At 32.2% G+C, this 26,580-nt stretch overlaps 1 protein-coding gene across 1 annotated transcript in view; it reads right to left on the reverse strand.

Annotated features, from left to right (window-relative positions):
• LOC145279698 (uncharacterized) overlaps positions 1-26,580 on the reverse strand; it is a 155,573-nt gene that overhangs the window by 35,307 nt on the left and 93,686 nt on the right. The window contains exon 2 of the mRNA XM_080130979.1: positions 11,481-12,910. Within this exon, the coding sequence (XP_079987105.1) occupies positions 11,481-12,910 (1,430 nt within the window). The remainder of the gene's footprint in view (positions 1-11,480; positions 12,911-26,580) is intronic.

Genomic DNA, 26,580 nt, shown 5'->3' on the forward strand with positions numbered 1-26,580 from the left:
ACATGCATGTATATATATGTATATATATATACATGCATACATATACATATATATACATATATATGTACATACATATATACACATATATACATACACATATATACATATATATACATATACATACATATATATACATACATATATATACATACATACATATACACACATATATACACATATATATACATGCATATATACACATATATATATACATATATACATATATATATACATACATATATATACATACATAAATATACACACATACATACATATATACATACATATATACATATATATACATACATATATACATATATATACATACATATATACATACATATTTACATATATATAGATACATATATACATATATATACATACATATATACATATATATACATACATATATACATATATACACATATATATATATACATATATATACATATATATGCATATATATACATATATATGCATATATATACATATATATATACATACATATATATATATATACATATATATACATACATATACATACATATATATATATATACATATATATATACATACATATATAGATACATATATACATACATATATATACATATATATGCATACATATATAGATACATATATACATGCATATATATACATACATATATACATACATATATATGCATACATATATATACGTACATATATACATACATATATATGCATACATATATACATATATATACATACATATATATACATATATATACATACATATATATACATATATATATACATATATATATACACATACATATATACACATATATATACATACATATATACACATATATGCATATATATGCATACATATATACACATATATATATATATACATACATATATACATATATATATAATGATTGCAACGTCTTCTCAGACGAGTGCGACTCCCTCAGACATTTAAAATCCATGAGCCCAAATGTCCAAGGGAGTATTTATACAAATATGATGTTACAGAGTCTTAGCTTTGTACGACAGCTAAGTCTCTCTCTGTTCAAAATGTTGAGATCCAGCAACAAGCAAGAGCAAGATAGCCAGCAACAAATTAAACTGCAGACCAGCTTAATGCGGGTAATTGTCTTCCGCTTTATGTTTTTTTTAAATCAGAGATTTGCTTCTCCTAGAAAGGTTGCCTTCACCACGGCTTACGGGACCCCTCTCTACCCCAATACAAATATACACACACACAAATATACACGGTGCTAGTTGGCCGTTGACCCAGAAAAAGAGTTCATTCGCCCTTTGGAAGGTCTTGTTCTTAATCCTTCAGGGAGACTAGTCGCCCTCCTCACCAAACAACCCTGGTGGGGGAACCAGTTTAGTCGCCGGTGACCCGACCATGTGGCAGGTAGTACTGGGTTACATGGTACCAGTAGCATATGACATGACCTGACATAAATATATATACATACATATATACATATATATATACATACATATATATATATACATACATATATATATACATACATATATACATATATATACATACATACATATATATATACATACATATATACATATATATACATACATATATATACATATAAACATATATATACATGCATATATATACATACATATATACATATATACATGCATATATACATACATATATACATACATATATGCATAAATATATACATATATACATACATATATGCATATATATACATATATATACATACATATATATACATATACATACATATATTTACATACATATATACATGCATATATACATACATATATACATACATATATGCATGCATATATACATACATATATACATATATACATACATATATACATATATATATACATATATATACATACATACATATATACATATACATATATATACATACATATATATACATACATATATATGCATACATATATATGCATACATATATATACGTACATACATATATACATACATATATACATACATACATATATACATACATATATACATACATACATATATATACATATATATATATAAAATATATATAATTAGTTTGGATATCTGATGAATATGTTGGCAGTTTTGCTAGACACGGATGATTTGAGGTACGCCCTCATTTGAACGGATCATTTTCAACAGATGGCGTTAAGCACTGCCAATAAAAATGAAGGGGAGGGATGTCCCGTTTTAGCCATGCGCCAAATCATCACGGTGTTACGTTCACTCCGCCCACAAACAGCGACCCCTACCCCTTCACCTGCATTCGCATTTGGACACACACGCACAGAGGATATATACTTGCATATGCATGTGTGCGTGCTTATGTTGTTGTCTCTTTCGGAGCATATCTTCGTTTACAACATGTGTTTAAAATTCATAAATAAATTGTAGTTAGGTGGTATCTGTCATTAATAATTAAAATATACTTATCTCTTATGCTTACACTCACATCTCTCTCTCATATATTTATATATATATATATATATATATATGTATATATATATAGAGAGAGAGAGAGGGAGATATAGAAAAAGAGAGAGAGTGAGTGTGTGTGTGTGTGTGTGTGTGTGTGTGTGTGTGTGTGTGTGTGTGTGTGTGTGTGTGTGTGTGTGAAGATAAGCCTTGTAGCCACAAGGGAAAATCAGGATAATCATTGGTGTATTTATATAATATGGCTCAATAATTTAAAGACGTCCTTACATATGATAACTGTTTTATTTATACAAACTGTGTATGCCTTCAATACTCTGGGCAATAAACCACTGTTTTAAACTGCTTTTGGGAATTTCCACCCATTAGTTCTCAGTATGTTTTTATTTAGTAACTATCTGAAGACAAATTATATTTTATGTTTACAGTTAAGAGAAATTTCCTTATTTGTATTCAGTAAATTTTGTTTTATTTCTGAATTTTAAAATCTTTACTTTCTCGGTTACAAATATTCTATACGGATCATCTACAAATGTTTATATCCTAGTCAATCTTCATATTTTATACAATTGCAAGAATGTCTTGATTAACCTTAATTATTTAAGATATTATTAGTTAACAATATAGCATGTAGTTTCTTGTAATTAATTATGAATCTAAAATCACTAAGAACACTTACAAACACACTAAGTACGTTCGTATACATATATAATTTATATTTTTCTTACCCTTTAGTGAATACAGAAGATTACAGTTTGCTTCAGCAGGCACTGACGAATAGTCGTTGGATATTCGATATACGCGCGCGTGTGTGTGTGTTATCGACTATACTCTTATTTTGTTCCATATTTTAAAACTCATCATTACTCTTGTTCTGATACTACACTTTATCATTCATATCTACCTTTGATCACAGAAAATCCTTTTAAACTGAAGTGATTTTTTAAATACTTATCCTCGTCCAGACAGCTCCTGTGGAGCGGGGAACTAGATTTTTCTTTTATCTTTGTTTAAATCTGTTCTCATAAGCAGACAATTTAATAGAAACAGTAGAGCAAATGTTGATCGTGCAGAATATTTAACACTGGAGAAATCGTATGCACAAATACTGAATTAAAATTAAATTATGCATCGACATTTATACTTTTCATTTGCGAACACTTTTTAAAGTTTTATTTCAACTTTCCTTATAATGTTTTCAACATAGTTACTTGTCGCTTAATTGTTTGAAATTAATTCCTGAAAAGATTGTAAAAATATATAACTTTCCGTAACAATAATCCCATTGCAACTCGGGCATAATGTTAGTGTTTTCTATTCAACTTTTCGGTAATTACGTCACACCTCCAGTTAAGCGACAAATAGTCATTTCTTGTTTTTTCTCTTTGTGTTAAGATACTTTTGAATGAAATGATATTTTCAAATAAAATAAAATAAAAACAAAATTAAATACAGTTTCAGTAATGTATACAGTTCGGTAAATAAAAGTTTACTGCGTTTGCTATGAGTAATGTATTTTGTTTTTATCGTTGCTAAATTTGACAAATTCTCTATTGCGACCTATTCTGTAATTTTACCATGTAATTGTATACGTATTTAAAAATCAATATTACTTACAAAAAATAAGAAATTTCCCCTTGGGCGGACATATGCACCCAAAACACACACACACACACACACACACACACACATTTTTGGCGTTTTAGTGTGACCCTCTGATGGCAATCGCACCAAATGACCCCGAATAGCCAAGTGTGCTTACGAGAGAAATGCTATAAAATGTGTCTATGTGTGCTCCCTGCATCTCTCACACACACTTTCTCTCTCTCTCTCTTTCTCTCTCTCTCTCTCATTCTTTTTTCTATGTCACTGTCTGGCACCGACTATCTCTATTCCTCTCTCTTCGAAGTTTACATCTCTCTTTATACATGCGTATGCTAGCGCAGACACACGTATATGAATGCGGAGGCACATTATAAAGAGCTATTGAAATAGCAAGCACCGAGAAAAATAGAAACATGTATATTGACAAGTAAAATTAAGAATGGAAATGATTTTTTCATCTTGGCGAACCTTAACTCTAACCTATCCAGCTCACAATGAAAAGCACATGATAGACGAACAACAGTTTACTCAATCGAAAGCGAAAAATAACAAATAAGTTGGATGTTATACAAGTTTTTATAAAGTTATGAATATTTTAAAATTTGTATCACACGTTTTCTATTTGTATTTTAAGTAACGCACTAGATTGAAGAGAAAGCCCCGTTTTATCAGGTACTCTTAGCGCTGTCGAATAATAAAAATATATATCTAAAAGGATATGCATATATATATATATAAACATGCGTATGCACAAATATCTACATATATATATACACACATACATATATACATATATGTATACATATACACATATATACATGCGTATATATTCATATTTATATGTATACTTTTATATACACACATATATGTACTTATATACATATATACATTTATATATATATATATATATATATATATATATATATATATATATATATATATAAAGCTGAACGTGTGTTTGTGTGTTTGGCCACGAATAGGCTCCTATATGGTTGGCTATTTTAAAAAAACTGATTACATATAATGATAGATGTATCGAGGATCAGGAATGGGTATTTTGTATCTTGCAGAACGGTGGTTCATAAAATTGTGGGGTCTGCGTTCGCGCCTGGCCCTCAAAGTATGGAAATAAAAAATGAAAAAAAAAACGTTTACAAAGGTTTTTGATATAGATGTATATAAGAACACTTTGATAAGTATGTTTCAACTTAAATAGGGATGGTATAATAAAATTGTGAGGTCTGCGTTCGCGCCTGTACTTCATGGAAATATAACACAAACTTTAACAAAGACTTTTCATATGTATTTGAGTAAGTATACTTTGATAATTATGTTCCAGTTTGAAGAAATATGGTATAATAAAATTAGTGGGTGTTCGTTCGCGCCTGACCTCTATAGAATGTAAATATGTCACAAAGTTTAACAAGGTTTTATAAAAGGGGTGAGGGCCCACAATAACACCTTAACTTTAATCTTAATTCACGTTAGATTTTATTTATTTTTTTGAGTTGAATCATATTGTGTCGAATAAGTTCCCTTCATAAATTCACGTTCTTATTAAAGTGAAGCAAAAAAACAAAAAAAAAGTCGGAACTTTAGACAATTGTCGACACAAATTTTGCATAACTCTGTTTTTTTTCCTTCTCCACTTGCACCTGGCATTCTTTCGAAAATAGATAAATAATAAAAAATAAGAACGTTACTTTTTATCGTGTCAAAAGAAGGAAAGAATCCTGGTCACGTGATTACGTGTCTTTTTAAAAACATTTGCGTAATCTTTTTATTTTATATTTATATATCTGTTTAAGCTTTTTTTGTCAGTGTACTAGAAGTAATTCAGTTGATTACAACTCTTTCTGGCTTTTCTTTACATTAAAATAGTACAACCCTGAATCCGACGGCGCAATACTACAGCGTTCAACACTTGAAAAACGCGTCATTTTCTTCTTATTCATATTTATATCGATTCTTTGCTTTAAAAAATTAAAGTAATTACGTGTTTACTTTTTAATATCCCATTTTGCTGTTTCGGATTATTTTACTAAAGTAAGTAAAGCTTCATTATTTTTCAAAACTGTTTTTGTTTCTTTGTTTTTCGATATTTCGTCGATATTATTTAGCAAGAATGTTTAGCAGAAAAGCGAACAAGCGACTACCCAAAAAAATAAATATACAAGAAATAAATGTTACCATAGTCAATAAAAGTTCAGTTCATGTTTTTTTTTGTTTTGTTTTGAAATAGTTTTTAACGCTCTTTACTTGAAATAATTTCAGCGAACCGAAATTAAAACGAAATTTGAGGCGATAACTACTTGAATGAATTTTTATATAAACTACACATGCCATAATCGAATATTCCTCAAGCACAAAATAACGGAAAACATTAAAATATGTTTATAAATATTCCTTACGTTGACGGAACTCTCTTAAATTGTTATCACAGAATGCACAGGTGTCGCTCCTTCAAATTGAAAACGGGGGTCTCTATTTGAAAGTCGCTGCAATTTTGATTTTTTTAAAACCGGTTCGTGAATTAAAAAAAGTCTTTACAAACAACTTAAAAATACAAACCAGTGAACTTTTCTACCATAAAAGTAACTTTTATTGACTATGGTAATATTTATTTCTTGTATATTTATATTATTATATATATAACATTTTCTCTTTGTAAGGAAACATCATTTTGTTGGTCATTCTTGGCTAAGAATGGAAACAAAGTTGATATAAAAAATATATTTTTCCTAAAGTCCTTCCCATTCTGGGCAGAATCTACACGCACACTTAGAGATTCTGCCCAGAATGGGAAGGACTTTAGCATTTTTTCCTTTTTCACTCGCATGTTGTCTGTAATCGTTTTTCTTCTATATTTTTCCCACGTAATTCTGATGATGTCCCCTTAAATAGGGACGAAACGTTGATTACTATTTTATCAATTCTCGGTTTTCGTTCTCAAATAACATTACATCAACCATAGCTTGTATTTTTATTTTATTTTTACTCGTGTGTGTGTGTGTGTGTGTGTGTGTGTGTGTGTGTGTGTGTGTGTGTGTGTGTGTGTGTGTGTGTGTGTGTTTAAATGCGTGGAGTCACCAGCAAATGTTGTTTTTTATATTTATTTTATTATTTGATATTTTCATTTTTTTTTAATCATTGAACGAATCTTTTGAAATAGTTTACTGTGTTTCGGACGTTCTCGTGTTTTTTAAAGCGCTCTCTTCACAAAGTTTGTAAAGTATTCAAACCGTAAAATATTTAAAAGGCAAATAGCGTTTTCGCTGTGTATTTTGATGATATGGACGATTCCCAAGAATTGGGAAAATTTCTAAATATTTAAATATTTCCATATTCGAGCGTATTTCTAACATCTCCTTGTTTATTTGGGATCAGTAAATGATCACTAAATATTCTTTTCTTTTTTTTTCAAATTATTATTCCAGTTACAAAACACTTGATAAAGGCCGGAGGGCAAAACGGCCGAAACGTTGTGATGATTACAACCAAGACGAGGAAGTCAGTCCGACAATCTCAATCAATGAAAACACCTCATCTCAAAAATACAGACAATTACTAACATTCCCTGTTTTGTACCGTGTACCGCGTTCAGAAATTACAATAATGGTATCTGCTTGCAAGAACGGTCTTGCCTTGTTTCAGATTGTTTTCGGTCAGAAGTTTAGAAGCTGTAATGTGATGGACTAGAGCTTGGTTATTTATGGGCTCAAATATTTTGCCGAAAAGTTAGATGGGCTAATGGTGCGATAATTTAATGGGTCAGTTCTTTCGCCAGAATTCTGAAGCAGTTTTCCAGCAGTCAGGAATGCAAGATTCGTTAAGGCATTTGTTGTAAAGTTTGGAGAGGACTGGAGCAATATCAGCGGAGCATTTTCTTAATAGCATAGACGGGATGAAATGGAGTTCACATACTTTTGAGGTGCTCAGGTTTTTTATGATATCATATACCTGAGAAGAGGTGATTTTCAGATCATCTAGCGTGGCGTCTGTCAGCAAAGCAAAGTCAGGGAGGGAGTAGTTTGCTGGGTTCAATGTGGAGTTGCAGGCAAGCCGACTGGCAAGGATAATAGCCTTTTCGGTTGCTGTTCAAACAACTTCTTGATTGTCGGATAGTAGAAGAATTATGTATTGCCCATTATTTTCTACACTGTTGTAGATTTTCCAGAAATCACGGGTTCCTAATTTCTGTGTTTCGATGCGTTTTCTGATGGTTTCGGCTATTCTCTCTTAGCTGTCGCTATTTCTTTCTTAAAATTACTTCTAGCTTCAATAAATTTTGTCTGTTTGCACTAGACTTATATCGGTTAAATCTGGAGAATGCATGTTGCATTTGCCCAATGGCAGTTGCACAAGTAAAAGTAAACCATTAGGGAGAGTGGGGTTTGCTATGGAATTGCGTTTTGAACCATTCGGGGACTCATTTGCGTACTCTTCATCGTGAAGAGAAAAGATATTTCCTCATGGGGAATATATAACGAGATCCCTGATAGCTTCCCAGTCAGCATTCTTTATACTACCTTGTCATTTTGAGCAATGACTCTTCAATTTTGGGTCGAGAATTAAGGGCGATTTTTACAATTGTCACAACGTGATCAGCATTCCCGAGTGGACTATGAGCATTCGTCACACAATCTTCGCGAACTGTAGTCAAAAGTAGATCTAGAAGTGAGGCATGTTGATCTTGCTGATCTGGGAAACGGTAAAAACGTAACCGTCTGTGATAGGGACTGAGATATAGAGAAGCTATGTGTTATGCTACCAGCGGCGTCTCTGGAAGTAGAGAATCCAAGCCAATTACTGTAGTGGACACTGAAGTCACCAATTACATGTATTTGTGCGCTAGTATCGAGGGAGAGTGCTGTATCTATGCTATCATAGATTTGGTCGATTAGCGTACAGTCCTGGGTCCAGGGAGAGCAGTAGAGAAAATATAAGTAGCTAAAGTTATGTTGCATGTTAAGTCTACAGCACTGGCTGTCTGATTCTGATTTTGTTTCTTTCATCAATCTTTTTGGTCTTTACTTTTTTTCTCTCCTCGGAATCTCTAAACACACACACACACACACACACACACACACACACACACATAAATATATATATAGATAAAATTTTAATTATTAAAAATCGTAAAATTAGATTTTCTTAAAAAACTTACTTGATCAATTTACACGATTTTTGAAATATGACATTTTCGTTCCGTAACAAGCACGTACATCAGAAATTTCTTTTCTGTATTTTAGTTTTATAATCAAGTACAATTCTAAATGAGCACCAGCTTTTCTTATTACTACAAAACATATAATGTAGCGCAACTGAATTACCTAGATATGACCAGTGTTGGAAACGGGGAGACAAAAGACGCACATTTGTTCCTATCGAGGACCCTGTAAACATTCCAGGGACCAAGTCAGAAAAACTCATATATTGCTAAAAACATAAAACCAACGTTTCCGTAATTTTGCAATTTTGATAGGTTTATATGACCTATCAATTGATGCAACATTTCTAAGGTGTTTCTATTATTTTGTCTAACCTTTATACATACATTATGTGTGGGGGGGTAGCATATACATATATGCATATATATATATATATATATATTATATACGTATACACACACACACACATATATATATATATATATATATATATATATAGATATAGATAGATAGTTAGATAGATAGAGAGAGAGAGGGGGAGAGAGTACGTATATATATATATATATATATATATATATATATATATATATGAATAAAGGGAGAGGTGCAGTTTGAGATGCAAAAGTGTTGTTTTAATTTGTAATAAATCACGGCACTAGGTTTAACTCTCTAAGCGATTTATCAGGTGACGCTAAGATGTTTTAGTATATTTTGATTTTTCGTCCCCGTCCACCAAAGCTCTTCTTAACTGTAGAACAGTTATACAGAAACCGGAAATTAACGAAACTACATTGGTGCATGTACAACCTGTATTTAAATGAAAATCAAATTTTATATAAGTTGCTTTTATACACGTATGGAACATCGCGATTTAAAAAAAAATTGCTTGGAACCCAAACCGCTGACATATTTCATCATAAGATAGACGAGATGCTGCAGTTCACAAAAATGTACACTCTCTTCCTATAAATACATTGGCGTCCTTATTTTTAAGCCAAAGAAACAGACACTTTTTACTGAAGAAAATTTAATTATCACAAGAACGTATCGGGAAATCTCTCGTCAAATAGTTACACCCAAAGATAATCATCTATTCCAAATTAGATTGGCATTTGCAGTTTGTTCAGAATGCAGTCCTCATTGTGTTAATGAATGCTGAACATTAACTCTATGAGAGAAACAGAGAGAAAAAGATGGCGGCTACTAGAAAAGTGGGGAATTTGTTAGACGGTATTTACATTTTAAAAGAATAACATTTATAAGTTTTTTTTCGAAGACTAAAATAATATTGGGCTCACAGATGCTCAAAATATTATCCATCCATTTATAGCAGCATCTTAACCTAAAAATCAAAGGTTGCATGTTATTTTGAAGAATAGTTTGTGGAATAGCATTCCAACTGTTATCAAGCATGTTTTCAAATGATCAATCGAATCTACATCAAGTCGACATTATTGAATTTCTCCTAATAACAAGCACAAAACATAGTAGTTGTCGACTTTTGCTGAAGAAGTTGATTTGAAACTTGCTGTTTGAACCATTGAACTATCTTGCTGGTATATTCAAGCTTAGTATCATTACATTTCTTAAATCGTTGAAAATTTGCGAACACATCTTTTCGTAATAACCTTATTGATTTACTCTTTTCTTTTCCTAGCCTTTTCTAAACACCAACCTGCATTATACTATTTAAAAGGAAGTTAATTTGTGACGTGCATATTCTTACATATGTATACATTCTTCATATACTTCTGACTTGTGAATATTGCCTGAATTTTATTAAAAACCTATACCTTCACTATATATACATTATTACACTGGAATTTTTTTTTATCAAATCTTACTGTTACCGTAATCACTACAGTTACTTCCTGTACATTATTGAAACATTTTTGACTATTTTTGCTCAAAGGTTTTTCTAAAGATTTGACATTAATACTTTTCTATAGCCATGAAAATATTATTCCAAGAATAAGAGTTACTTCTCGGAAAATCTACGGATTATAGTATATTCTCATATTTAATTGTTTGTTTAAACATTAAATGATTATAGTCAACTTGTAATATGTGTAACTACTTTTTTTATTTCAGGATATATATATATATATATATATATATATATATATATATATATAAATATATATATATATATATGCGTATGTGTGTGTGTGCGCGGGTGTGTGTGTGTTTAGAAGAGCGAGCGGAGATGTGTGGATGTAAAAAGAACTTTCTGCACATACCTTTGTTAAGGGAAAAGGGCAACTTCCGGCACAGTAATGCGCATTGAACCAACGTGGACTAATGATCCATTCACCCCAGCCAATGTCATCAAAATTGACATGTAACTTCCGCCTCTTGCACAGATGATCCTCGTCCTCGTTCTCGTCGTTCTCCTGCTGATTAGAAGAACTCTCACTTTCGCTTTTCCAGTCTTTGGGAAATCGCAAACGACGTCGTCGCAAATTCTTCCGCCGTGGCCGCTTGCGCTTACGCCGTTTCTTCTTTTGTTGCGATTCTTTTGGATAAGGAATCAAGCGCGAATCTTTTTTGCTTTTGTTTCGTTGTTGCCTGGTTTGCAACATGCCAGGATTCGTATGTAGTACATTGTACTTCGTCACTGTTTTGTAATCGGCAGGGTCTTGAGGTATTTCATTGGTTAGGATGGAACGTTTCATCCGGTCAAAAACGGTCGTATTTGTAGAATGTGTGTCATCGGACAGAGACGACGATGTGCCGACCAGAATGACCTTGGCGGCCGTTTTACGCTCCTTGTGGGATGGACGGTGCTTGTTGGAAAGGGAATGGGCGTGAGAAATGGTACGATTGTGATTCATGGCTAATTTACCTTCGGAAGCGGATGACGGAGGTAGATTGGTTGTCGACGACGTTACATCCGATTCAGTGTTTTTGAAGACATACTTACGCCTTGATTTTCCTATGTTTTCCTTGACTGACATCAAAGTGACAGCTTCTTCAGCTGATTTATCTCCCCCTCCCTCCATGCTGACAGCTTCTTTTATATTAATCTTGAATCGCTGGCCGTCTGTGACGTCAGTTAACGTGTGGCCACTTTGACGTTCCTGTTGATTTTCATTTAGGCCAGATTCTGGTATGTGTGGCCAAACTCGCGTATCACCGGATACCGTTTCTGATCCCGAGATAAATGTCATATTTGATCGCGATGGGTTCACTGGCATCTGTTCCGGCCGACGTCCAGGCAAAAACAATTTCAAACGTTCTGCCAGTTTATCCAACTGATCAAGTTTGACCGTTTCAGTTTCGTTTGAATAAATAATGAGAAACGGTCTTGAATGATGAGTGGCAAATTTCTTCAATGCAACCGGGCGCGTTTTGCCAGTCTTAGTGCGCTGGCTTTTAAAGTTAATGGCGAACAAGTGCGGTGGTTTCCTCGAGGTGGCTAGACAACTAAGGACGGCCTCAGTGACGTCTCGCCACTGCCATCCCCGGCTCGCCCGATGTAAGGTTACTCGTCCCGTTTCACTGATGTAGTTCGGGCCGATCTCGTACAGTAAGATTTCCAACTTTGAACCTGATGCCATCCAGGGTTGCTGCTTCCGCTTGTAAAGATGGACTTCAGCGCGGAGAACCTTCTCGCTGGCTTTCACAGCCGTCAAATTGAAGAAGAACATTGCTTTTCCATTGACCTCACCTGAGAATAGACGAGAAAAAATAAAATAAATATATGCAAGATATAAATGCTATTGTTTGTCTTAATAAATGTACAGATTGTTAAGCATTATATATATATATATATATATATATATATATATATATGTTGTGATCGAGCTATGAGATTCAAGCCTGTTTTAATGAGATCATCTTATTTCAATTTCTGCCCCTTCTGACAAATACATATTAACTTGATTATATATATATATATATATATATATATATATATATATATATATATATATATATATATATATCCGTACATATATATGCATACATCTATACTCCTATGATTTTTTTTGTATGTGTATTAATATTCATATTAAACCCCCTTTTTACTATTCATTTAAAAAGAAATTATAACTTTGTTATACATGGGTCATGGAATTGCGTCCAGCTGCAAAAGATCTAACTAATGTACATATACTTTTAATTAATTTCGAATAAGCTTTCTCGGATTTTTTATGGGATGATCATCTTTAGTTATCTATTACGTGTAATTACAAACATGCAGATATTATACATGACTTATACTTGCGTAATATTTACGTAAAATATTATAGTAAACACAAACTTCTTCTATATATATTTATGCATGCGTATATATATATTTCTTTAAAAAAAATTCCTACCTAACTTCTCTGCCAGTTGTTCGTCTACAAAATTAAACTTAATATATAGGGTATTCGAACCCATGCGAAACTTTATATTTGGGTTTTAGCCTGGGAAAATCGGTGCAAAATTGTGAACATTTAAAAAAATGGAATTTGCCAGGTGAAGTTCGAACGACGACATTACAAATATCCATGCGTAACGTAATAGCTATTGATTCAGGTTTTAATTTTTAGCCTTGCAGCAAACATATGTTCATAGGTCGACATTAACGTCAAAGGAAAAAGTAAATCGTAAGCTAAAGGTTTTGGTTTCGATTCTCGGTAGTGGTGCTGGAGTTATTTTTTAAAACTTTAAATATCATTATTACATATTGTCCAATACGATTTTATTTGTCGTACGCGCTGCAAATACAAGATAAAACGTTAGACGCATAAAAAAATCAGAAAAGTCCATAAAACAGGGAAGTGATTACTTCATCTCTATTATTTATGTTAATCAATAGGTTGTCAATAGACAAGAGGTAACCACGACGCTGTCTTAAACTGGTCCGTATTTTTAGACAAAAGTTCGGATTTTGAGTTTCAGTTTTCTCATTGTGGATTCTTCTGGGTTTCAATCCTGTAAATAGTACGGAATTTGAGTACGCAAATGATGCGTATTTTTGAAAGAACAACGCCCCCCTCCATATATACATACATATATATATATGCATGTGTGTGTGCGTGTGTGTATGTGTGTGCGTGTGTGTGTGTGTGTGTGACATACATGAGTTAGTGTACACACATGTTTACGTGTTCGACGTCCTTATTAATGGTTAAAACGGTTCTAGATGAGAAGAGATGGTTGGTTGGTGGCAGAGAGGATAATGTTCTTTAGTCGAGTTGGATTAGTTAAGGGCGGGATTGGGGGCACTGAGCGACGCAAAGGGCCAAGGGGTTTCAGAATAAGGACGGGGAAGAGGGGCTACAAACAGTGGCAATGTGTGCGACCATGTCGCCTGAGTGACGCCATCTTCACAGACACATGCATCCTCGTAATGAAGGGGCTGCGACCTCAATCCCACAGTTCAGATCCGTTCCCATCTTCTATGCTCAAAATGTGAACACCCCCCCCCTCATCCTCAAGCCGTATTGCGTCTCCCCACCCGGAATCAAGCAGTGTGTGTATGTTTACCTACCGCAGGATATGTCAAAGATTTGTACGGAGAAAGTTACAAAAAGAGAAAAACAAAGAGTAAACTTAACACACGTTTAGATATGAAAATCATATTCCAAACTTAGCTGTAACAGATTAACGAAAATGCTGGTGTAACCAGAATATTTCTGGACCAAAGAACAAAATATTTCAGAGTGAATCCTGACAAACAAATTGTCGTCTTTTATAAAGTAACATAGACGCAGAATCAATTACGGTATATGATAGAATACTGTTGAAACATATGCGTAGGTGCCGCCTAGAGCATTATTTCCTAACTCGATAGATCGATAGATTAATCGACGTTGCAATCTAGTGAGTGAACATCTCTTCCGTTGTCCATCGTCCTTTTCTTACAGAAAAAAATTGTTAGTCTTTTTCTACTCTATTATTATCTCCACAGAAAATGATCGACTGAGCTTCAATTTATGGTTCCTCAATGTAACACTTTGAAACAAAAGTTGACTTCAAGCTAGAATCAAAAGAAATTTTCCATTATTCCTCGGTTTATCTACTGTAACATGTTAGATTACCATGAAATGCATTTCCAAAAACGTCCCTTTTTTTGTAACACATTGTCATGAAATGTTTGGCCTGATAAGTACAACGTTGTCGTCTTTTGACTGATGCACTCCACCCTCATCAGACGGCTATTGCTCTGGCTTATTCGTATCTGTTGAGTTTGAACTGTGCAGCGTGTTTAGACTTTCTTTAAAGTACACAGGTGAACGAGATGTCACAATTGAGACGTGATCACAGGTTGGGCGTCTGGCTACCTAATAATCCCCATATTTATAATCTTTGATCTGATATTTAAGGAACATTATATTAATATTTTAAATTTTCACATGACAAAAAATAATGAGAAAAATCCAAGAATATGAAAAAGGTATCATTTATTAGAAGCTTTCTGTTATCTTAATCATATTTGTTTAAATGTAAATGCGTATATATATATATATATATATATATATATATATATATACATACATACATATATTCATATATATACATAGACATACATATATGCATATACACATATATCCACACATATACACAAACATATATATATACATATAGATATATATATATACATACATATATATATATATAGATGCATACATACATACATGCAACATACATATATATATATATGCATACATACATACTTGCATATATATATATTTATATGTATATATATATATATGTAGTTACATCCGCTTAGTTTTGACTGGTTATGTATAGCCATTGTAAGTGTGCCTGGAATTTTTGTGGCAAGAGCTGCGCAAGCATCAACCACAGTTACCCTTAGTCGGCATTGTAAAATACCAGTGGCTTGTTAACTAGGACTGAAAACAATGCTGGTATAAGCGGAGAATACAAAAGAGCTCTTAGAATTCACAATTGGTCACCCATCCGTTACTAGCCAGGTTCATCATTGCTTAACTTCGCTGATCTAACGAGAGCCGATATGTCAACGTAATTATGTCTTATCGATACATACATATACATATATTTATACATGTATATACATATATATTAATATATATATATATATATACATGCACCCTCCATATATATATATATATATATATATATATATATATATATATATATATATATATATATATATATATATATATATATATATATATATATTAGCAGGGAGATCCGACGATGGCCGGAATTGAATGAACGTTTTATATCGAATGACATCGAAATTTGATTGCATGCTCCAATTTGGGACCCATCGCGGTGCATCTGAAGGAAACTTCAAATGTCTACCTGCAATGATTTGCTCCGCAATACAGTATGGTCTACATTGCACGATGAAGTACCTACTATTCATTTCATAACATTATATTCATAGATAAAGAATTGAATTAAACTTTAGAATGCAAGAGAAGAAACAGGCGATTTTAGCCAAAGTTAAATGAGCATACAAGTTAACATCACAAGTACATTCGAGAAGTTTTATTACCACACAAACCGAATAACCCAGCATATAAATCAACAGTAGGTGCATTGATATATCATGGGCTTGTTCGAAATAAATGTTTATGCTGAAGGCAGAACTGAACCGTGATACTTGTCTTTTCCCTTTACAGCTTAAGTTGAAGCTACTATCACTTCACAAACTGAAAGATCGGCATAGAAAATAAACAGTAGGTTCTTTTATATGATAGGGGTGCGTTCGAAATGAATGTTTCTGTTTAGAGCACAATTGAAGCATGGCATTTGATTCATCTATTGCGTGCAGTTAACTCATGTTATTATACAACAGTTTCTGATTTCTCTACGCATTATTGTAATTTACAGAATATCTAAGCTGCAATGGTTGGGAAAAAGGCAGTGTTGCATCGTATGGTCTTGTTCTACATTGGTAGACGTTATTATACATTATAATATATTATTATAGTATTGTGCTTTAATTTGTTCCTTATGATAATGCATAGAAATGTGCAAGATTTGTAAATGGATCATTACCAATTTTTTATTATGCCTGGACAAACTCAAACAGACAGAAATACAACTTGCAATATATGATCTATATATCTACAAAAGTGAGATCGTGTGCGTGGAGACAAACTCAACGAATGTTTGATCTACAGACTTGAAATTTGGTATATAGGATATTCATATATGTGGAAAACCCTTTAATCCGTTTTCATCCGGAATGAAGGGCTGCTAAGGAGTCATAATTGCAAAAATTTGTACGAGGGAATCATCTGCTTCTAAACTTTACTGTTTCACGAATGAGTATGCGTGAATAATTCACATTACAGATTACTTATGTAAAGAATAAGTAGTTTGAAAACATATTTTAAAGATAGTGTCCCGCTGGTTTAATGGTTATCGTACTTGACTCACTGTCTTTAGATTTTGGTTTTGATATCAGCTCGAGTGTTTTTTCTTTTTTTTTACTTACAAGAAGTAGACGGTTTACAAAAAAAGGATAAAACTCGCATGCACATGTCTCAGTTTCTGCATGAATTAAAATATAATATTTATGCGTATCTTATGACCGGATAACGCCGAGCGGCCTGCTTGTATTATATAAGTTCTTAAAAACCAATATTGGTAATTTTGCTGAAATGTGTTCAATATTCAAATTTAAGAGGAAATTACAGTCAAACTAATTTCTTTTACTATATTCTACTTTATATATCCATGTTTGGCTACGGTTTTGTTTATATTCATTTATCCTAAACAAATACACGTAAAGTAAAATGTATGTGGCCAAATTACGGAGAAGATGTATAGAGGTATCCTAAGTTGGGAATTGGCAACTAGATATTTTTCACATAACATTTAAATTGTTGCATAGTTGTAAGGTCAGATAAACAGGGAACACAAGTAAATTCTAAAGAACAACGGATCGAGAAAAGAAGCTTTTCAAGTATAAAATTATCCAACATATAGGAAGTTCCATATCAAAGTAGATTAGTTGCGAGGAAATAAGTTTTATGGGAGCAAATGCAGCAAGCTCTTTGGGGAACTTTACGTTGAACTACTTGTGAAAATATACAGATAAGTGTCACGTTCGTACGATAATTGGCGACTCTATGAACTCAGTTTGCTTCTGTCGATTTAGGAATACTTAAGGGAATCGATATTTTACAAACTATATATTGACTTGTTTACGCTTATCAGTTAGTTATCGTCATTCATCCAATAGATCAACACTTATACAGAGACATCTAAGATGAACACAAGAGTCTGAACATATGCACCCAACAAGAATATGAGTTGATTAATCTAAAGCTCGTCGGTGGCACTTTCTATTATCGAGAGGTTCAGTGAAAGGAAAGTGTAAGAAGATTTTTTATACCATTTACTAAAAAAAACAATCTTGCATTTCATCTCTCACTCGTGGATAAATACTAAACACAGATGAAGTTTGTTGAAAGAAAACGATAGTTGCAATTAAAAATTCCGCCAGATGATAAGTAAATACGTTTTTCTACTGATGTTCTTTATCTATTATCCATCAAACTTTGTGTGCATCAAAACGATCAATTAATAAGAGAAATCTGCGCATTTGATTTTGTGCATGTTTATGGACATCATTTTACAATTTCGGCAGACATCTTGGAGAACTTTCTTGCGGGATTCTTATCTCTTGTTCTTTTATTCCTCCTTTTGATAGGAAAGATTACTCTTGTGTATAACTAAAATCACGTACACACACACATTCTTTACTCCTACTCATTTTTAACTTTCTCTTCTCTATCTCATATATATATATAATTATATATATATATATATATATATATATATATATATCATCATGCAGTCCGTTAGTCTTGACGATGACTAGTTGGGGCCTCAGTGCTTTATTCCTCGGTGTTGGCGTAGTCTCACTCCATCGCCACAGGACTTTCCACCTCTGCTCCAAACTTGCGCAGTTTAGATGCAGTATCTGTTGCGCATCAGGTAGACACCCTCTGAACCTATAATGCTCATGTCCAGTGGACATAAGCATTATAGGTTCAGAGGATATATATATATATATATATATATATATATATATATATATATATATATATATATATATATATACAGTGATGATCATATTTATTGGCACGGTAAAAAAAAGTTAAATTTTGTCTAATAAATTCTAAAAAAGGGATTAAATTAAAGAAAATAACAAAGTATATTATGTATTTTTAACTGGCCTTTCCGATGCAGCAATCAGATTTTAGAAAAAATAAATAACAAAGGAACAACAAACATAATTGCAAAAAACCCTTGTTCAAAATTATTGGCACGATTTATTTAATAATCAATTGTATAGCCTTTGGCCTTGATTACCTTCCTCAGTCGCTTTTCATAGTTTACAACCAAGTTGTTGCACTCTTCAGTAGTAATTTTAGCCCACTCTTCCTGACAATAATCCTCCAATTGAATAAGATTCTTGGGCTTCCTTTGCATTACCCTCAATTTTAATGTTCTCCATAAATTTTCAATTGGATTATGGTCTGGGCTTTGTGATGGCCACTCCAAAACATTAATATGATTGTCCTCAAGCCATTTCTTAGTCAGTTTAGCCGAATGCTTTGGGTCATTATCTTGCATGAACCACCAACGACGACCAAGTGAGAGCTCTTTAGCAGAGTCTTTCAGGTTTTCATCCAATATTTTAACATAATCTTCCTTTTTTATGCTACCTGTGACCTTAACAAGTCGCCCTGGTCCAGAGGCAGCAAAGGATCCCCAAAACATCAAACTGCCTCCACCGTGCTTCACTGTGAGTATGGTGTTCTTAGGCAGGAAAGCTTCGCCAGATTTTCTGTAAATATAAGACACTTTATTATGGCCAAATAACTCTATTTTCGTTTCGTCAGTCCATAGAACACGTTTCCAGAATGCAACATCTTTATCAATATGACGTTTTGCAAAGGCTAGCCTTGCTTTCAGGTGCATAGGCTTCAATAAGGGAGTCTTTCTCGGACGACATGCTTTTAAACCAGCTCTCTTCAAAACTCTACCAACTGTATGTCGAGATACATTCACTCCAGAGGTGCTCTGTTCATCAACAATCTCCCCAACAGAGATCCTTGGGTTTTGTTTTACTTGTCGAACAATTTTCCGTTCATCTCTTGGGGAAAGAATCCTTTTTCTCCCTCTACCCTCTAAACTCATAACGTGGCCTTGCGATTTGAACTTGTTTATTATGGCTCTAACAGTGGATTTGGGAAGGTTTAGCTTCTTTGAAATCTTATCATAGCCCTCCCCATTGGTATGGCATGCTACAACAAGCTTCCTGACGTCTTCGCTGTGTTCCTTAGTTTTAACCATGGCGATTGAAAATTATAATTTAGTCACTTATAATAGTTTAAATAAATCGCTATCTAAAAATTATCTGAAAAAAATTATTCACTGAATTAGCGTTAAACAAGCATAATATGGCTATAAAAAAGTTCAGAAAGCACGTAAACCGGAAATTGATTGATATTATACTGATACTAAAAGAAAAAACAAAGCCGTGCCAATAATTTTGAACAAGGGTTTTTTGCAATTATGTTTGTTGTTCCTTTGTTATTTATTTTTACTAAAATCCGATTGCTGCATCGGAAAGGTCAGTTAAAAATACATAATATACTTTGTTATTTTCTTTAATTTAATCCCTTTTTTAGAATTTATTAGACAAAATTTAACTTTTATTTTACCGTGCCAATAAATATGATCATCACTGTATATACATATATATATATTATATATATATTATATATATAATATAATATATATATAATATATATATATATAATATAATATATATAATATATAATATATAATATATATATAATATATATATAATATATAATATATATATAATATATATATATTATATATAATATATATATAATATACAATATATATATAATATATATAATATATAATATATATATAATATATATATAATATAATATATATAATGTATAATATATATAATATAATATATATATAATATATTTAATATATAATATATATATATAATATATATAATATATAATATATATAATATATATAATATATTATATATATATAATATATATAATATATATAATATATAATATATATATAATATGTATAATATATATAATATATATATAATATATATATAATATATATATATACATACATACATACATACATACATACATACATACATACAGGGTGTCCATAAAGTCCGTATGCGCCTTTAAATATTTATAATTTTATTTGTGATTGCAGTAGAAATAACATGTAAAAAGGATTTGATTTTGGAACAATTCATTTTAAAATTGCACACAGACTTTATGGACACCCTGTATATATATATATATATATATATATATATATATATATATATATATATATATATATATATATATATATTATGAGTTATTTGGAGGAGAAAATTAATTTACTCTGTTATAAAAGCTGCACGCAGACTAATTTTCATTATATAAAAATATCCTTTTGTCAGTATTGTCCCATGAAGAGATATACTTAAATCTCTGCAGAAATATGAGGAGGTGTACTCAGTTTTTTGATTCACTGTATATATATATATATATATATATATATATATATATATATATATATATATATATATATATATATATATATATATATATATATATATATATATATATATATATATATATATATATATGAGAATTGACCCGTGGCGAAGTTGTTAGAGCAATTGGAAAAATCAATTGTAAAAGTGCTATTCTCTTAAAGATTGAAGGTTCAATCCTCAGTGTAGGCGACTGAAAATTACAACTGCGAATTACTAAGGAACTCTACGCAATCCTGTCTGAGGAAACAAGAATATGCTATCCCCGCGAACTAAATAAATAGTTCTTATCGAAAGTCCGTCCAAAGTTCGACAAAATACTCTTGAAGAAGGTCGGAGAGTTCATCGACTGAAACGTTGTGAAAATCACACTCAAGATGAGAGCAGTAGTCCGATGAATCCAAATAATATGAATAACCAATCCTTATCTAAAAAATTCAAACACGTAATATAACAACAGCTATTGAAAAAAAAAACAATTCAGGTTCTATTCTATAACACTTTATAATCAGACAATTGTTTGTTAATATTCATCAAAATATGGTTTTATGATTTATAAAATATCATTAAAACTTTTATGATTTATAAAAAATCATTAAAACTTTTATGATTTATAAAATATTATTAAAACTAACAAAAAAGATTGCATCAATGTATATTCACCACAATCAGACCGGAAAAATCCCAATATAGTCATATATACATTTAATCAATATATTCATTGTCTTCAATTCAAACCAAATGTAAATTATTATTTTAACTCTATTCCCTAGTAGTTAAAATTAATCTGCTTTTACGGACATGTGATGTAAAGAGGCGAATAATAACGAAAGTTGATTATCAAAAAGACTGGAGATTCCTATTATTCTTAGCCAAGTTTATTTAATGTTGTACACCTGTTTTTAACGGTATCGTGACAGTTTGACGGACCTTACACGTTTTAGACCCCGTCTCAAGTAACGTAATATTTAAATAATTTATTTCTTATTTTCCGACTGCGTGTGACTTTTTGTCTCGTCGATGACACCACCCACGCGTCTCGAATTCCACTTCTCCAAACACTCGGATCTGTAACACAACCTTTTTCGCTTTCTTGTGTTTCGAACATGTCTTGGATTCTCTACGTCTCGAATGCGTACTCCTCAGAACATGTGTGTCTTTTTTTTTTATCTCTGCTGTGACGTAATATCGCACAGTCGGTTCGGTCATTACATATGGCTGCTAACCCAACAAAATGGAACGAGAAAACAGAAAATAAAAAGGTTCCAGTCTGCGTGTAGTTCTTGAAAATAGGAAGCTGTATTACAATAAGATATCAAAAGAGCAAATATATAACAAACTATTTTAGTATGCTTTGCTATTTGTCTATTTATCTATCTGTTTGTGCGCCTGTCTGCTTTTCTAATCTATGTTTGTCGGTCTGTTTACTGTCTCGTATAATGAAGTTTATTTTAGCTGGATATCATTCTAAGACACACAACTTACGACTCGGCTCATCACTGACTGTAGAGTCGTTTCTCTATACCATACAAAGATTTATTTAATAATATTTCTACATATACCTTAATATCTAACATTCTAGTTCACGAATTGATAATTCAAATCAATTTAATTGGACAGAGAGCATCGATTTGGGCCCTATTCACCTGAACTGACCCCTAGTAATAAATATCGAACAATCTGTAACTTTCCTCGTTCGCCGATCGACACAACGCTGTCCGATTGTCCACTCCGGCCTCATTCAACGGAAAACAAAAGGCCAATTTGTGACCGAAGCCATGTCAATGCACAACGGATGAATGTCCACACAAGTCTAGAAAATCAACTAATTCAATTAATTCTATCAATCTCAAGTTCGAAGCCATGCAATTTTGAGTTTGAACACTCAATCAATCAGAACTTGTACAAGTGAAAATGACCATTTCATGAGGAATGACTGATATTTTGTGGCGGTGTAATTCACTGCTACTTAATTCCCTTCCCTGTATTCCATTGATTTTATAACGTTCACACAAGGCAGCCATGTTTGGCAAAAGATCCCAATGAGAATATCAAATTAAATTAATCATTCTATGCATAAATATGTGGAGAACAAACGTACAAACATATATATAACTTTAATTTCACTGTCAGAAAAGTAATTGGTAGTATATTTACTTATTGGCAAGGTTAATCGGCATTGTTCGTCGCAACAATGTAGCATATATCTATTAAAACCTCAATCTATATACCTCTCTATAAATCTCTCTATCTGTCTTCCGATTACTGCGCCATTTCCCTCCTCACGGTCTTCTCTCAAATCTTCTCCACCACCCATCACATTTCTATATGTCTGGACTTACAAATACAATTCTCTTTTTTAAAGAATCATTGAAGAATGAGTGGCATGAGCGATGTAATTTCTTGATCATAAAATCTCCCGCTTTCATACATAAAATAGCTGGGCAATCGAGGCCCTGTGCTGATGACATTTGCAAAATTATAGAGCGAATATTATTTCTAAATTTTACATATCATTCATCCTGGGTAACGTTGATCAAAAATATAACAACTTTGTGACTTTGTTTTGTAGTTTTAGAATTTTGTCTGGAACTACATATATACATAGGAATAACATAATAAATGACTCGAAAATTACTATATAAAGTTTGACAATCTATATTTCAATAACTTGTCATGCATATCATATATATGTTGTTTGGAAAATCGATATCATAATTTTAAGATTATGATATATATATATATATATATATATATATATATATATATATATATATATATATATATGCATACTAGCTCTTTCTGCAGAGGCTTCTCTTATAGTAGCACTTCATAGATTTTTTTTACATGATAGTCACCACTTATTAAGGCCCAGAAGCCACTCGGGAGTAAGGGTTATTGCGTGTACAGTAATCAATGGGATAATATCGTAGTAATCGTTAGTAATGGAGATTTGATAAAGTGTCTTACTTAAGGTAGCGGTTTATCAGGAATTTGTTTATGTTGGACTTGAAGACATCCAAGTTGTAGTCAGGTGGGAAACAGATAAACGGAAGAGAGTTCCACAGGCGCGCACTTCTAAGAAAGAAGCTTTGTTCATGGAATCTACGTTTTGATTTAGGTACAGATAAAGAATGGGGAAATTTATTTACAGTGGTTTCAGCTAGACGGGTGTTTATCGTGAAAGATTGGCGAGAGGGAACCAGAGATTGGAGCTCAGACGAGCACTTGCCATGTAAATAAAGATAAAAAAGACAGGCTCGCAACGTCTCTTCTGTGGGAAAGAGGTTGCAGGGAAGAGAAGAGAACATCCCCCACTAGTGCTCTACTTTGGTCATATCTCTTAACCTATATTTTCTTTTTTGTATATTTTACGTGCAAAACGAACGTCCGCATTTGCAGATTTATAGCCAATATGGCAGATCTGCTCGGCAAAGAAGCCCTTACCGATCGTGAAGGTCAGGTTTTTCTTCTCTAATTTTTTCACTGTTTATTAGCTTATACGGTAACACCAAGCCCAGTGTTATTTTTTCTTGTTATCTATCTCTTGTTTAGACAAAACAGTACACTGTTACACACATTTTACTGTAAAACTCCAATCATAATGTACACCAGTATTTATTTTAATTGCATATAATTCGAAAACCGATTATCTCCGCATTTATAGCAATTTCTTTGCTTACTTGCACATGATATTATCCCACCGTCTGATTTTCAAACACTATCTTAATCGTAGTTAATATTACGAAAGCTTTCACACTGCCTGATTTTGACCATAATACAAAAATATTATTTATGTATAACATATTTAACACTTGTTTGGTAATAAGAAAACGTAATGTTCTGTTTAGTCAAGCTTTTGTTGCGAAAGAATAGGTTGCCTTTTTCTGTGTGACATCGTGTTTGTTATATAAATTCATATAAAAACTGCAAAGAGAAAATATTTTCAATGAGGCCAACAAGAACTACCCGTAAGAAAATATGGTATATTTATTAATTGTAATGATTAACCAATAATTTGTTTTATCTGTTCAATTAAAAATTAATTCATTTAAAATTATTAATCATGCTTTAATAGATGGGATTAATTTACTAGAAAATGTCATTCAAATTTTAGAATTAAGTATAAAGCTTAATTGGTTGGCATGTTCTTTTTCCTCCTGTCTTAAGTTATCAGTCAAATATGCTATTTCCTCAAGAAACTGAAGACGAAATTGTGTTTCGTCATAAAATCGTTTTCTCTTAATAAGTTATGTATTTATTTATTTACAAGTCTATCTACCCGTCATTAACTGGGGTACATTTTTCATTCATTATCGTTCGTTGTGTGTGTGTGTGTGTGTGTGTGTGTGTGTGTGTGTGTGTGTGTGTGTGTGTGTGTGTGTTGTAACGCAGTGCATAGAGGCGTTGAATTTCTACGGTTCTAGGTAAGCATTGTCTGAAGATAGCGATTTCAATCCTACCCAAAGCAGGCCAGGAGATTAGTTGGTAAAAAAGCGTGGTAATACAACAACAACAACAACAACAACAACAACAACAACAACAACTATAGAAGGTAGTAATCACTGGGAATACAATTAAAAAACTCAATGCACTTATCCCGTCGCGTTTAACCACATGAAGAAGGCCAGGTGATAAGTTGTCTGAAACGTGGTGAAATAACAATAACTATGAAGATGGAGATAACTGTCAACAAAAAAATGAATCCATGAAACCTCATCTCAAAGGATTAAAAAAATAAAATAAAATATAATAAGTTTGCATTGTTTAAT

The sequence above is a fragment of the Euprymna scolopes genome, chromosome 7 (assembly GCF_053919585.1).
Source record: "Euprymna scolopes isolate OS-2025 chromosome 7, ASM5391958v1, whole genome shotgun sequence".
NCBI classification, from domain to species: domain Eukaryota; kingdom Metazoa; phylum Mollusca; class Cephalopoda; order Sepiida; family Sepiolidae; genus Euprymna; species Euprymna scolopes.